The 16,433-nt window shown below is 42.6% G+C and overlaps 1 protein-coding gene across 2 annotated transcripts; it reads right to left on the reverse strand.

Annotated features, from left to right (window-relative positions):
- Positions 1-2,291: 2,291 nt before the first annotated feature.
- On the reverse strand, positions 2,292-9,427 carry LOC146652704 (uncharacterized). Of its 2 annotated transcripts, XM_085381856.1 has the most exons (5): positions 9,391-9,427; positions 6,687-7,034; positions 6,027-6,146; positions 4,759-5,100; positions 2,292-4,508 (listed from the first exon to the last, which is right to left on the reverse strand). In XM_085381856.1, the coding sequence occupies exons 1-5, from the start codon at positions 9,425-9,427 to the stop codon at positions 4,417-4,419; spliced, it is 939 nt and encodes a 312-aa protein (XP_085237982.1). In that variant the 3' UTR covers positions 2,292-4,416. The 2 variants fall into 2 exon arrangements, 1 of the variants encoding a protein (XP_085237982.1); XR_014907555.1 differs by lacking the exons at positions 2,292-4,508; positions 6,687-7,034; positions 9,391-9,427 and adding an exon at positions 5,232-5,302 and having other exon boundaries at positions 4,961-5,100; positions 6,030-6,541.
- Between the last annotated feature and the right edge of the window lie 7,006 nt (positions 9,428-16,433).

Consider the following 16,433-nt stretch of genomic DNA (forward strand, 5'->3'; position numbering starts at 1 on the left):
AACACACAAAAACTAAACAAAAAATACAACTTTATTCATTTATTTTGTAATAATTTTGACTTGAATGTAGCTCATTTTCATTAGAAAAAAAGAGACTTGAGAGAAACACATTTTTATGAAAGTCAGGCATTTTGATTTAATATTCACATTTTGTTTTGATTGCCACACAATAGCTACACTTGTTCTAAAGGCTCACCAGCTTTTACACATTTCCCTGAGCGATGGCTTTCTCACAAAGTTTACACATGCAACCCGGACAGGTATTATGCCTTAAGTGTCACGGCTGCACAGCAGTCGTGTGGTGTATTGAAAAAAGGATCCAAAATGCAGGTACCGACTGGGGTGCGAGTGAGTGTTTATTTACAGCGGTGAGAAGGTGACAAAACAGGAAGAGCAGAGCGGGGAGTAAACAAACCTAAACTGGGAAAACTAAAGAACAAAACTTAAACCAAACACTCACGGGAGGAGGAGCGAAATGCACAAAGAGAGATGGCAGAGAGACGCAGAATGAATACCAGGTAACAGAATAATGCAGACTGACATGGAACTAAACAGACGACGCGACAGAGAGCACAGGAAAACACAGGGCTTAAATACACGGGGAGTAATCAGGGAATGGGCCACAGGAGGGAGACACAGCTGGGAGCAATAAGGCTAACGAGACAGGGGAGAGGTAAAACTGAACACACTGACATGAGACATGAACTTTCAGAATAAAACAGGAAACTAACAGACACAGAGAATCAGACAGGACACTGAATTTGACAGGCAGACTCATGAGCAGACACAATAACACCATGGACAGACAGAGGGAACACAGAGAAGTGGGAGCAGGCAGGCAAAGAACAGAAACCTAACAAATGGCAAAATCACAACAGAATACACACTCGGAATGAACAAAAGCATAAGGAAACACAAAACACTGAGTCCTCAGACTCAGGACCATGACATTAAGTCACAGCTGCAGACTGAGATTCTTGTCTCTGTCTCAGTGCTACTACACACATTTGATGGACTAACAGGTTGTTCCTTCATCTCTTCCATCAGGAACAGAGCCCTCTCTCCCAGAGAACTGCAGCCACCGCTGAACAGCATCATTCCCAAAGTCAACAAGCTTTGCAATAGCTTTAAATGTCTGCATTAAAATGGGAAAGTCTGACACCATTATCCTCAGTCAAAAATCCTTTTTAAGCTGCTGTTTTTCCTAGTTAAGCCTACTTTGTGTGCCCAGGGACATCCAATGTATATTAATAAACATATCTGTGACAAAAGGGATGCTGCTCTGTACAAAAGATTAAAAAAAAAAGTCAAAGTAAACATCTGTCATTTCCGCTATATACAGTATAGTATATAGAGAGACGAGACTACGAGGCTCCAATTACATCAGTGCAAAAAACCAAATAGATATAAGAACAGTAAGAAAATAGATATACACTTTATACACTAAATATAAACAAAAGTACATCTTTGTGTTTCCATTTAAACAGAAAAAAACTTGGCACAGAAAACAGACAGATGAAATGGGATGGAGAAGGTGTACATAAATTATACAACATACCTGACAATATCACAGTAAATGTGCAATGTACTGTGCGAAAACCTGCACTGATCTGACCTAATTTCTTCCTCATCCTGATTCCTGACCTGGCTAAGGTGGTTCTGGCATCTGACAAGGATTCCTTCTGGGCGTCTCCCTGGTGAGGTGTACTGGCCGTGTACCACCGGGAGGAGGCCCTCGATCAGACCCAGGACCTGAAGGAGTTACCATGGATAAGCTGGAGAGGGAGGTCTGAAGTTTTCTGCTTAGACTGCTGTCCCCGCGACCCGGTCGCAGATAAATGAAATGGGTAGAGCAAGTTTAGTTTGTAAAGCATGCAATTGTTTCCATGCAAGAAATCTATAGCAAAAAGAAGAGATGAGCCCTTCGTCACAGATGGTGTGGTCACCTGCAGGTTCAAGGTCATTGCATCTCCAACCCACATCGATAGCCACTGTACTTGAGGGAAGTTTGGACAATGTTAAACACTTTCTTCAGGCAATTGTATTTGGATCACCTAAATCAGGGGTCCCCAACTCCAAGCCTCGAGGGCCAGTGTCCTGCAGGTTTTAAATGTGTCTTTGATTGAACACAGCTAATTCGAATGGCTAAATTACCTCCTCAACATGTTTTGCAGTTCTCCAGAGGCCTGGTAATGAACTAATCATTTGATTCAGGTGTGTAGACCCAGAGTGAGATCTAAAACCTGCAGGACACTGGCCCTCGAGGCCTGGAGTTGGGGACCCCTGACCTCAATTCATGACAGTAATTCAAGCAGAAATGCCTAGACGGACAAACAAACCATCCTTAACCTCCTTGGACCTGACGTCCACATATGTGGACATCACATTTTGGGTTATTTAGACCAAAAAACTCAACACCATCTTACCAGATAACACCAGCTACAATATTGGTAATATGTGTGTTGTTCAGCAGAACATTGTCCAGTATGTTGGCTGATATACTTTATTTACCTTTGAAAATAAAAGTTGATCTGATTTTAATGAATTACAAGGAGTGTTTTTAATTATTATCTTTGAAATAAACATACAGTGCTTATATTAACTGCTGAATTAGAAAAAATAATGTGCTCTTAAAAACACTCATCTATTTAAAGACTACACAAGCTGTGTTAATTATAGTTATACCATAATCCTTTGTGTCAGCATGTGATGTTAAATATACATAAACAGTATGTGTTATCAAATGAAAGTGCAAAACTCTTTGTTAGGAATCTCTACCTCTGATAACAAGTTTCATGCTTTTTCTAACTGAAAAATGAACTGAACTATGCATGAAACCACAATTCCTAAAACATGGATAACAGAAACATGAAACTCAAATAATAATCATCACAAGCACAACAAGAGAACAAGAAAACAATCCATGATGCAAAATTAATCCAAAACATAATAAACTCAAAATACTGGGTCCAACGGACACAGAACCGTGACAGCTACATAGTACTTCAGTTAGAGTCATTGACCTTTTTTTTTTTTTTTTAACAATGTCCATATCTACTCCACTGATTAAAAAGGAGCATAGCCTCGAATGAATAGCCAATTATATGCCCCTTGTCCAACATTTAATGGTTCAATTCATTGCCATTTTTTCCCCATTCGCAGTTTTTTATATAAATTTTATAAATTAATGTGCACAGTTTGTGTTGTTAGTGTCTTTGTTAATTATCCCGTTTGTCTTTTAACCCTAACATGAAGCACTTTAGTCTTTCAATCAGTTTTTGTTTTCTCAATCTTATAGAATATTTCTTACACTTAAACACAAAACTTTAGGCTGCTTTGGGGATGAAGAGCCATACAGAGAGGAATTAGGCTAGTAACAAATGTGCAAAAATGACCCATACAACTCATGTGCAGTGATTTTTGTGTAACTATTATTAAAAATTGACACATCACCAACTAATTAAACATGAATGACTCAAACAGATTTTACACAGATGTGATGACTAACTGCTAAAAGGTTTTCTGTGGATACAAATGTCTACAAATATTTGTGACATTCTTTTCTTTCACTTACAGATTGGTAAAAAATGTGTGCACGGGTTACCAGACACACACAGGTTACAATATATTTGTGTGCAGTTTTAACATTATATAGTATATTGTTATTAAAAATGATCTAATTTAGTAGCCATAGCCACTACCTTAACAAAACAGACAGGTAAAGTGGCTATCAGGTAATTGCTAATGAGCAGCCAGGTTAACATTTATGTTAACTCTTCAATATTTCAACACTATTAAAACAGGAGCTTTACTCACTGCTGAAACCTCACTGTTTAGCTGCTAGTGAGGGGCGGGGCTGTGTGCCTGTCTGTTGGAATGTGTCAGTTGAAGGAGGCGCTGTTGGTCTTTTTAGTATCAATTATTATCTACTGACTTTTCTTTCTTTTAAAAATCCTCTTTTAAGACTCTGACTGTGCAAGCTTTGTTCAAGTGCTGTTGGAAAACTTGGACATCTGAGCTTTCCTGTGCATTTATGCATAGTGAACTGGTACTTATACAGAACCTTCCTATATTCAAGTTGAGCATTAAATAGCTTTCTACTACAAGTCATTATTCTACCAGTCACACACATTTCTGCAGTGCTCTAATCTGAGCATTTTTATCTGTTCACACACACTCACACTATAGCCTATAAAGGCAAATTAATGTTTTGGATAAGTTAAAGTAACAAGTTGTTCTTGTCAAGAGAATACAGCCAGTCCAAAATGTAGTGCACAGACCACAGAAGACAATTTCTGTCTACAGAGTGTAAATAGAAATGGTTGAATGAAGAAATCAAACAGTAGTTTCTCTGATAATCAAAGCAACAATCAACCAAAAGCTTCAGATAACTCATACTGACTGCAGTAAACAGAGTTACTTTGGAAGAAGAGAAAGTGGAGTGGCGGAGTCTTCATTGTTTTCTGTGCCAATGTGGAACAAACCTCTGATGGTTTTCAGCCATCCCTCTGCAGAGGAGAAACACAACAGTGAGTCAGATCACAGAGTCCTGGTAAATGCATGAAGTCACATGACTCCAATTAAGGTGACTGCTCTGTTTATTTTCTGTCAAAGTATACATCAGTTCTTGTGTTTTTATCACACTAACAGCATTTTCATGTGAGGTCACTAACCTTCACAGAAATATAACTGTCAATATTACTAATGGACATGAATGTGTTCAGCAGGAGCTTTTAGGTCATATTCTCTTATACTGACCATGAACCAAGAGCACCACCACTTGCTGCTCCAGGGTCTTTCCCTCATTGTCGCAGACGGTGCAGATGTAAACACCTCCATCTTCACAGCTAACATTTCTCAGAGTCAGACTGGCATTTCCTGTAGTCCGTGGGTCTTTCTTCATCTCTGTGTGGCGTCGGAACGATTTGTTGTTTTTATGATGCTGTGTCCGACCCTGCTCATATACGATTGCCTTGACTTCTTTATCTTGGATACGTTTCCACTCCACTATGATGTCCTCTCTCTTACATTTTTTGGATTCAAAGGGCAGCAGGACACTTTCTGCACCCTCTGTCACGTCCACTGCTTTGAGCTGGCAAACTGAGAGAGCAGAGAAGAACATCAACTGTAGCAAACAGCAGCAGTAAATCACTTTTTTTTTTTTAAAGAAACGTCTTTCTATAATGTGGATAACAGCAGGCTGTGTGGCTTAGTGGAGCTCACATAATCACCTATTGCACGGAAGACTGGGAGGGGATAGAGATCTGTGGGAAGACTGTTTCAGGAAAGGCGTGCCAAAAATCTGTTAATCAGATATGTAAAAAAAAAAAAAAAAACGAAAGAACCATAACCAATGTGTTAATTCATCCTATCATATATTCAGGTTTTATGTGTGAAGATAAAAGTATAGGATACATATAATGCCTGACTGGTGCTGGATTTATTGATATCTGACAGAAAATGTCTGTCTTCTCCATTCAAGGTTAAAGACGTCTTTTTTTTTTTTAGTTTGAAATTTATTTTTTTTCCCACTTCATTCTACATGTCTTTGACCTCTTGTAGGAGATTTTATCAGTATAGCATTCCTCCATGAATATGTTTGCTTCTTATCAAGGGCAGCTTTTGTTCTTTTGAAGGCAACTGCACGGACAACATTCATAACTTGAGAAACAAAACTGTAAACAACATCAGTGAGGAACTGAAGGCAGAGCTTGTGGGTATAAATTAGTCTTCTTCCTTTAGGGGTCTCAAAATGGATCATCTGCCTCTTACACCAAACACCACATCTATAGCACTCTCTCTTGGCATGAAGTCCTACTGCTGCTCACTGATCATCACTCTTCTTCTTAGCCTAGCATCAACAACTATTTCCCATATCTTCATAGTATCGCTCTGTAGTTACTGAAGCTCTGCACATTTCCATTGTTCCTGAAAGTCAGTACCAGTACGTGTCATCAGATTTTAAATTGAAACTCTCAACATCCCCACAGGAGCTGGCCAGGTCTGCAACACACAAACACACACACTACCTGCAGTTTTCTTCATCCTTTTATATACAAGGCTCATGAAGACAGCAACAGCAGCAGCCAAGAGAACCAGGGGAATCAGGACAGCTGGGACAACTTTGACCCAGACTGGAGAAGGTCCTGTAAAAAACACAAGCAACCTGAACATCACCCACAGTAGTTTCACTTGTTCCAGCAGTATTTTAGATTTCTGAAATTTTAAATAATGATTTTTCAGATTCGATAGGGAAATGTGGCATCCTGCAGGATTCCACTTTGGGACCTATTTTGTTTTGTTGTTTTGACTGCCAGCAAGAAAAAGGACTGGCATGTTTTTGTCTAAACTTCTAGCTTACTTATCAGACATGTATATTGTCTGTTTGTATATTATATCGATGAACACTGATTTGTAAATTATTATAATGCATTAAATGATCAAGATTAAATGTTCTGCTACTCTGTTTTTTTTCCTAAGGCTACTGTTTTGTTTTGTTTTTTACTTTTTATCACGCTTACCTCTTTTATTCAGAGGTAAGCATGATGACATCTTTTCTGGAGGGAACCTTCAATAAACGTTGCAGTTGGTTGAAAACTGTTTGTCAGGCTATTACTGTAGTTGGGTAGTTTTTTTCATCAGCTCTGGTCACTGTTGATGGGCAAAGACACTTTTCATAGCCTGACCTTTGACCTTCAACTGTACTTCAGTTGTGTTCCTGTCCTCTCCGAAGCTGCGGGTGGTGCAGATGTAGGTTCCACTGTCAGAGACTGTAGGGTTTCTCAGAGTGAGGCTCAGGTCTCCAGTCTGCAGGGCTTCCTTCTGGACTGATGTTCTGCTGGTGTAACGAGGGTTTTGGTTTATAATGTCATCGTGTTCCTTGATGAGAGTGTGGATGATTGCAGGATTCAGATCATCACGTCTCCAAACAACTACATCGTCTTTAAATAAAGGAGCAGGAACCTGACAGGGCAGTAGCGCAGAGTCCTCCCCCTCATAGACCTCCACCTCCACCCCTGAGGCATGCTGGGAAACTGGGGATACAGAAACATGTTCACTCAGTTTCTGTTCCACAGAAAACACATATTTAGAGGCGAGGAGATCCAGATCAGGCTCACTAACAAACAATAAGTACATCCAGTTTTCTTGTTTCTCTGTCACTATAGGGAAAAATTTGTGTTTCACCTTATTTAACTTCTGTGTACTGTTGGTGTGTGTGTAACCTTGTAGTGTGCGGATGGAAAACAACTCACTGTAAGCTGTGTTAATAGTTATGATGCACGTTGTGTCTTCATCTCAGGCTGGTGCCTACATGACTGTGAGAAGAAAACTATCTGCATCTAATAAGATAAAGTCTGTCTGTACAAGTCTCTACAATCCAGTTTGGTTTCAATGCTCAGTTTGTTTTATTTTATTTTATTTTATTTATTTTTTATTTTTTTTTGGGGGGGGGGGGATTTCTTGCTTAATTTCTTTTTTGCTTCCATTTCGCTTCAACCTAAAATAGTCAAAATATTATAGGAATTAAATGTGTGGATGAATGAACCTGACTTTTCAGAAATGTTTCTTTCAGTATGAAAAATGAATGCAAAAATTAGAGAAGAACTGGAACCACTACAGGGCATTTACAACACTCGGGTCAGGAAGAGGGCACACAACATCATCAAGGACCGCACCCACCCACACTGTTCACACTCCTGCCATCTGGCAGCATTACAGGAGGGTAAAAGCAGGGACAACCAGACTAAAAACCAGTTTCTATCCACAGGCCATCAGGCTACTGAATCACTGACTGATTGTTGAACTGTAATTATCTTTAACCTGTAAATTTGCAATTTTGTACATTTATATACAACATAACACAACTTCATACAATATAAACATCTTATTATTGCATATTTATCATATGCAAACATATCACTTGTTTTACGTTATTTATTATTTTCTATGCTCAGAGTTACGTTTATTCTTTATTTTAGTTAGTTGCTATTTAGTTGTGTGAAGGGAACCCACAAATGAAGAATTTCACTTCTCTGTGCAACTACTGTGTTTTGCTGTGTACATGACAGTAAACTTCTTGAATCTTGAATCCAGGGCATATTTGGACAAACAAGCTTTAACATCACCCAACCTCACCCACCCACACAAGGTCCTTCCAGAGAAACTGCATTCTGCTACTTTTTCTACTGTTACTCAAACCAATAAATGACCACAAATTCAGTGCTGAGACAGACTCTGACTTTGTGACGTGTCATGAAATTACATCAGTTCAATCACAAATAACAGTGATCACTACAGAGAAGTGCTTTTCTTGGCATGACATTACATTGCTGTCAGTGGATACCCAAGTATACTGCAAAAAACAGACTCTGCTGTCAGACAGAGACAGATAGAAAAAAGCATGCAAGAGCAGCAATGGTACAACAAAAACAGCCACACTGGTTTACAAAAGGTTCGTTCAGAGTGCAGCCAATAAGAATCAATAATGGAATCAGAACAGGTAAATTCTTATCAATTCCCATCTGTAAATATGATCTGGGTGGGTGAACTTCCATAGGAATCTTGAGCTGTTCTGATTTCCTGGGTCTGAAGAACAGTTGGGCTCTGTTCCAGAAAACAGATCTGACTTTTGGTTCCATGACAAAGATCAGTGTTGATCATTGTCTTACAGTATGCGGCTAAAGCAAACAGTGATCACAGTAATGTGCATTAAATGTCTCATTGAGGAGGAGCAGGCTGTAAACCTGTCTTACTGTCAAAACAGTCACAGACGTTTAATTATGAAGACAAAGCTGGAGAAAGTAATTCTGACTTCACCATGTTCACCAGAGTTCATGAGTAGAAGCATTAAAACGTGACCTCTGTTCTGTAGCGACTGACAATGCAGCCAACAAAAACAGAAATAACTCACTGAATTGCACACAACAGGGGAAAAAGTCTGGTACGTGTGAGATTTCCCACTATTTCTTGAAGTCAGTATGGCAAATACACTATACAGACAAGAGTACCACCTAAAAAAAACACATAGAGAAGCAGATCATCCAGTCTTTAAGGAGCTTACTTTGTGCACTATATACTGACCCAGCAGGCCTGTGCCAAATATGTATTTTAATAATAATAATAATAATAATAATAATAATAATAATAATACAGCTGATTTTTTGTATCAATAACTTCTCAGTAATTCTGAGCAATCATTTCAGTTTGTTTTTGAAGGTTTGATCATATGTAAGCCGTTCTCCGTTTCCCTCTCCTGTGAACAGCTGCTCTAAATCAGATACAAAAACTGGAGCGGAGCAGCAGGAGGGAGACAGAAAGCTCTTACTCCTATTTAAACAGCTGATATATTTTTACACTAAACATCATGAATCAAGGACCAGCTGATCTTACTGTGAGCGAGGATCACAAACACCGGGACGAGCCTCATTTCCCACTACAATCGAATCCAGAACAAGCCGAACCGCTGCGCCGCTCAAAGCAAAAACAAAAAAGCAAAAAAACTTTCTCTTTCACTTTCCATTAGACTTTTGATCCCAATCCCAAGAGACTTAAAATCCCAGTGACTAATGGTATTGGCATAATAGCAATATTGATATGGTTTCACTGCATGTGTAGGCAGGGGTGGTAATATATTTACATTCATGCAGTAACACTTTTACAGTGGACATGAAACACTACATATATAAAAGTTAATGGTGCCCTGCTCTAAAAAACTGTCATAGATTTAAAACTGTCTGTGAACCTCTAGGATGTAAATTAGCATTTATAAACACAGTGTTTCATGTCAAATTTAAAATGTTAATGATATAATAAAATCTGTGATTGTGAATTATTTTCAATGTTTAGGAGTGGATTAAAAGATGCATTTAATTTTTGTGACACATCCATTATTAGGATTATTCGGTATTTATAGTGCACTTCTCAACACTGTAACAGGAGTGTATGGTAGCACAAAAGTCTACAGTTACACTTTTTCATTGGCTCTGCGGTTCAGTACGGCTGAGCTGAATAGACTGAAGCCTAAATGGTTTTCCTCCTTCATTATCAATAAAGCCTTTCTCTTATAGCATCTCTGACTGTAGTGTTTTCAGTCACAGAGATCATATTTACATACAGTGGGGCAAAAAAGTATTTAGTCAGCCACCGATTGTGCAAGTTCCCCCACCTAAAATGATGACAGAGGTCAGTAATTTGCACCAGAGGTACACTTCAACTGTGAGAGACAGAATGTGAAAAAAAATCCATGAATTCACATGGTAGGATTTGTAAAGAATTTATTCGTAAATCAGGGTGGAAAATAAGTATTTGGTCACCTCAAACAAGGAAAATCTCTGGCTCTCACAGACCTGTAACGTCTCCTGTAAGAAGCTTTTCTGTCCCCCACTCGTTATCTGTATGAATGGCACCTTTTTGAACTCATCATCTGTATAAAAGACACCTGTCCACAGCCTCAAACAGTCAGACTCCAAACTCCGCCATGGCCAAGACCAAAGAGCTTTCGAAGGACACCAGGAAAAGTATTGTAGACCTGCACCAGACTGGGAAGAGTGAATCTACAATAGGCAAGCAGCTTGGTGTGAAAAAATCAACTGTGGGAGCAATCATCAGAAAATGGAAGACATACAAGACCACTGATAATCACTCCTCAGCCTCCCTGGGAAAGTCTATGCCAGGGTGCTGGAAAGGAGAGTTCGTCCGCTAGTCGAACCTCGGATACAGGAGGAACAATGCGGTTTTCGTCCTGGTCGCGGAACACTGGACCTGCTCTTTATCCTCTCCAGGATACTTGAGGGTGCATGGGAGTTTGCCCAACCAGTCTACATGTGTTTTGTGGACTTGGAGAAGGCATTCGACCGTGTCCCTCGGGGTGTCCTGTGGGAGGTGTTGCGGGAGTATGGGGTGTCTGGCCCATTGCTACGGGCCATTCGATCCCTATACAACCGTTGCAAGAGCTTGGTTCGCATTGCCGGCAATAAGTCGGACTCGTTCCCGGTGGGTGATGGGCTCCGCCAGGGCTGCCCTTTGTCTCCGGTTCTGTTCATAATTTTTATGGACAGGATTTCTAGGCGCAGCCAAGTGGCGGAGGGCTTTCGCTTTGGTGGCCTGTGAGAGACAGAATGTGAAAAAAAAAATCCATGAATCCACATGGTAGGATTTGTAAAGAATTTATTCGTAAATCAGGGTGGAAAATAAGTATTTGGTCAATAACAAAAATACAACTCAATACTTTGTAACATAACCTTTGTTGGCAATAACAGAGGTCAAACGTTTACTATAGGTCTTTACCAGGTTTGCACACACAGTAGCTGGTATTTTGGCCCATTCCTCCATGCAGAGCAGTGATGTTTTGGGGCTGTCGCCGAGCAACACGGACTTTCAACTCCCGCCACAGATTTTCTATGGGGTTGAGGTCTGGAGACTGGCTAGGCCACTCCAGGACTTTCAAATGCTTCTTACGGAGCCACTCCTTTGTTGCCCGGGCAGTGTGTTTTGGATCATTGTCATGTTGGAAGACCCAGCCTCGTTTCATCTTCAAAATTCTCACTGATGGAAGGAGGTTTTGGCTCACAATCTCACGATACATGGCCCCATTCATTCTGTCCTTAACACGGATCAGTCGTCCTGTCCCCTTGGCAGAAAAACAGCCCCATAGCATGATGTTTCCACCCCCATGCTTCACAGTAGGTATGGTGTTCTTGGGATGCAACTCAGTATTCTTCTTCCTCCAAACACGACGAGTTGAGTTTATACCAAAAAGTTCTACTTTGGTTTCATCTGACCACATGACATTCTCCCAATCCTCTGCTGTATCATCCATGTGCTCTCTGGCAAACTTCAGACGGGCCTGGACATGCACTGGCTTCAGCAGCGGAACACGTCTGGCACTGCGGGATTTGATTCCCTGCCGTTGTAGTGTGTTACTGATGGTGACCTTTGTTACTTTGGTCCCAGCTCTCTGCAGGTCATTCACCAGGTCCCCCCGTGTGGTTCTGGGATCTTTGCTCACCGTTCTCATGATCATTTTGACCCCACGGGATGAGATCTTGCGTGAAGCCCCAGATCGAAGGAGATTATCATCCATCCATCCATCCATCCATCTTCATCTGCTTTATCCGGGGCCGGGTCGCGGGGGCAGCAGCCTAAGCAAAGAGGCCCAGACCTCCCTCTCCCCAGCCACCTCCTCCAGCTTATCCGGGGGAATACCAAGGCGTTCCCAGGCCAGCCGAGAGATATAATCTCTCCAGCGTGTCCTGGGTCTGCCCCGGGGCCTCCTCCCGGTGGGACATGCCTGGAACACCTCACCCAGGAGGCGCCCAGGGGGCATCCTTGTCAGATGCCCGAACCACCTCAGCTGGCTCCTTTCGATGTGGAGCAGCAGCTGCTCTACTCTGAGCCCCTCCCGGATGGCCGAACTTCTCACCCTATCTCTAAGGGAGAGGCCAGCCACCCTTCGGAGGAAGCTCATTTCTGCCGCTTGTATCCGCGATCTCGTTCTTTCGGTCACTACCCACAGCTCGTGGCCATAGTTGAGGGTAGGGATCGACCGGTAAATTGAGAGCTTCGCTTTTACACTCAGCTCCCTCTTCACCACGACGGACCGGTGCAGCGTCTGCATTACTGCAGCTGCAGCCCCAATCCGTCTGTCGATCTCCGGCTCCCTTCTCCCATCACTCGCGAACAAGACCCCGAGATACTTGAACTCCTCCACTTGGGGCAGGAACTCATCCCCGACCCGGAGTGGGCACTCCACCCTTTTCTGGCTGAGAACCATGGCCTCAGATTTGGAGGTGCTGATCCTCATTCCCGCTGCTTCACACTCGGCTGCGAACCATTCCAGTGCGAGCTGGAGGCCCTCACCCAATGAAGCCAACAGAACCACATCATCTGCAAAAATCAGAGATGAGATTCTGAGGCCACCAAAGCGAAAGCCCTCCGCCACTTGGCTGCGCCTAGAAATCCTGTCCATAAAAATTATGAACAGAACCGGAGACAAAGGGCAACCCTGACGGAGCCCATCACCCACCGGGAACGAGTCCGACTTATTGCCGGCAATGCGAACCAAGCTCTTGCAACGGTTGTATAGGGATCGAATGGCCCGTAGCAATGGGCCAGACACCCCATACTCCCGCAACACCTCCCACAGGACACCCCGAGGGACACGGTCGAATGCCTTCTCCAAGTCCACAAAACACATGTAGACTGGTTGGGCAAACTCCCATGCACCCTCAAGTATCCTGGAGAGGATAAAGAGCAGGTCCAGTGTTCCGCGACCAGGACGAAAACCGCATTGTTCCTCCTGTATCCGAGGTTCGACTAGCGGACGAACTCTCCTTTCCAGCACCCTGGCATAGACTTTCCCAGGGAGGCTGAGGAGTGATTATCAGTGGTCTTGTATGTCTTCCATTTTCTGATGATTGCTCCCACAGTTGATTTTTTCACACCAAGCTGCTTGCCTATTGTAGATTCACTCTTCCCAGTCTGGTGCAGGTCTACAATACTTTTCCTGGTGTCCTTCGAAAGCTCTTTGGTCTTGGCCATGGCGGAGTTTGGAGTCTGACTGTTTGAGGCTGTGGACAGGTGTCTTTTATACAGATGATGAGTTCAAACAGGTGCCATTCATACAGATAACGAGTGGGGGACAGAAAAGCTTCTTACAGGAGACGTTACAGGTCTGTGAGAGCCAGAGATTTTCCTTGTTTGAGGTGACCAAATACTTATTTTCCACCCTGATTTACGAATAAATTCTTTACAAATCCTACCATGTGAATTCATGGATTTTTTTTTCACATTCTGTCTCTCACAGTTGAAGTGTACCTCTGGTGCAAATTACTGACCTCTGTCATCATTTTAAGTGGGGGAACTTGCACAATTGGTGGCTGACTAAATACTTTTTTGCCCCACTGTATTAACATATTGAGCCTCATCAGGGGCATCACAAAGATGTTGTTCAAAAGGTGTAATCCAGATACCAACAGGAAACTTGACTACCAAAATACACTTTTCAGAATGCTCCAGCGCACGGCTCTCCTCTCCAAATTGTCATGAGCCGAGGAAGCGTGTGGTGTTTTTCCGCTCTCATCCTGTGTCTACCTGTGTCTGCCCTGGTTTCTCACCTGCCATCCATTGATGACAATGCGCTTAAGCCCAGCGCAGTCATCTATTGCCAGTTTGTCAGCTACCTCTGGTGGTAACCAGGCATTGTTGCATCCTGTTTCTGTGTTCATTCACTGTACTTACCTCTAGTTTCCTTGTCAAGTTGCCGCTTTAGTCACCTGCAGCTCAGTTATCTGGATGCTGGTCTCCTTGGTAAGATTCTCTGCATCTCTCTGCAACCCGCTGCATTCTTACACAAGGTTTAAGAGTGTTTCTGGGAATTTTTGACCATTTTTGAGGTCAGACATTGATGTTTGATGAAAAGTCCTGGCTAAGAGTCTCAAATTCAAATTCAAATTTCAAATTTCAAATTTTTATTTGTCACGTACACAGTCATACACAGTACGATATGTAGTGAAATGCTTGGACAACTGCTCGTGACCTAAAGAAAACAAAAAAGGAAAAGGCTATGAATAAGAAAGGAAATAAATATGAAAAATTAAAAAGGGTAAATTTAACTAGGAAGGAATAAAATATAAATTAAGGTTAAAAATGAAATAACTGTACAACACAAATTAGAATGAAGGGTAAATTTAACTGGGAGAATAAGATAAAATATATAAATTAAAGTTGAAAATAAAATAACTGTACAACAAAATACACAATACACAATATAGAACTATATAAGAATGTATGAAGAAATCTAAATATAAATAAATATATACACAATAACAGCAGCTGTACAAGTATTAACCGGAAATGAAGAATATAGTGACCAGTGTTGTGCAAAACCAAAGTCCAGAAAGTCCAGTGTGTGTGTAAGAACCATATGTGTGGGTCAGTACTGTGTGGTGGTGTGATTGAGAGACCGTATCGCCTGCGGGAAGAAGCTCCTCCTCAGTCTCTCTGTGTTGGTCTTCAGGGAGCGGAATCGCTTTCCTGACCTCAACAGAGAGAACAGTCTGTTGTTGGGATGGCTGAGGTCCTTCACCATCTTCCTGGCCTTGGTCCGGCACCGCCTGCTGTAGATTGAGTGCAGGTCAGGGAGCTCGGAGCGGATGGTGCGCTCAGCTGACCGCACAACCCTCTGTAGGTCTGTCCTGCATGGTGCTGTTCCCGAACCAGGTTAAGATGTTTCCCGCCAGGATGCTCTCTATGGTGCACGAGTAAAAGTTCCTGAGCACCTTGGAGGGCAGTTGGAAGTCTCTCAAGCGTCTGAGGTGGTAGAGACGCTGTCGGGCCTTTTTCACCACGGTGTTGATGTGACAGGACCATGACAGGTCCTGCGTGATGTGAACTCCGAGGTATTTGAAGCTGTCCACTCTCTCCACTGGGCACTCGTTGATGACGGGGGTCTGGTAGTTCCTCTCCTGCTTAGTGCTGAAGTCCACTATCAGCTCCTTTGTCTTACTGACGTTTAGAAGGAGGTTGTTCCTCTGGCACCAGTTCTCCAGATTCCTAATCTCCTTCAGGTAGGCCGTCTCGTTGTTATCAGAGATCAGGCCCACCACGACGGTGTCGTCAGCAAACTTGATGATGGTGGTGGAGCTGGTAGTGGCCACACAGTCATATGTGTACAAAGAGTACAGCAGGGGGCTCAGAACACACCCCTGGGGGGCTCCAGTGCTGAGAGTGGTGGAGGCTGAGACATGTCCGCCCATCCTTACTGCCTGTGGTCTGCCAGTTAGGAAGTTGGAGATCCACTGACACATAGATGAGCTGAGTCCCAGATGCTCCAGCTTGGTGGTGAGTGTGGAGGGAATTATGGTGTTAAATGCAGAGCTGTAGTCTATGAAGAGCATTTTAACATAATTCCCCCTTCTAGTGTCCAAGTGAGTGAGTGATGTGTGGAGGAGATGAGAGATGGCATCGTCTGTGGAACGATTTGGACGGTAAGCGAACTGTAGTGGGTCCAGTGTGTCTGGTAGTGAGAAATGATGAAGTCTCTGACCAGGCGTTCAAAGCACTTCATCACTACTGAGGTGAGGGCTACAGGGCGATAGTCATTGAGAGAAGCAGGGTGGGGTTTCTTCGGGACAGGAACAATGATGGACTCTTTGAAGCATGTGGGGATCACCGACTGAGATAAAGAGATGTTGAATATCTCAGTGAACACAGGAGCTAGCTGGTATGCGCAGTCTCTTAGGATACGACCTGGGATGCCGTCTGGTCCTGCTGCTTTCCTGGTGTTCACTCTCTTGAAGGCTCTCCTTACTTCATGCTCGGAGATGACGAGCACGTTTCCGGTGCTGGCAGTATCTTCCTGTCTGCAGCCGTTAGCGCCGCTAACACTAGCATTGTTGGAGACCTTAGCTGCAGCCTCGAAGCGAGCATAGAAA

The sequence above is a fragment of the Rhamphochromis longiceps genome, linkage group LG15 (genome assembly GCF_057381845.1).
Source record: "Rhamphochromis longiceps isolate RC_006_pf linkage group LG15, R_longiceps_female_GT1.1, whole genome shotgun sequence".
Taxonomy (NCBI): domain Eukaryota; kingdom Metazoa; phylum Chordata; class Actinopteri; order Cichliformes; family Cichlidae; genus Rhamphochromis; species Rhamphochromis longiceps.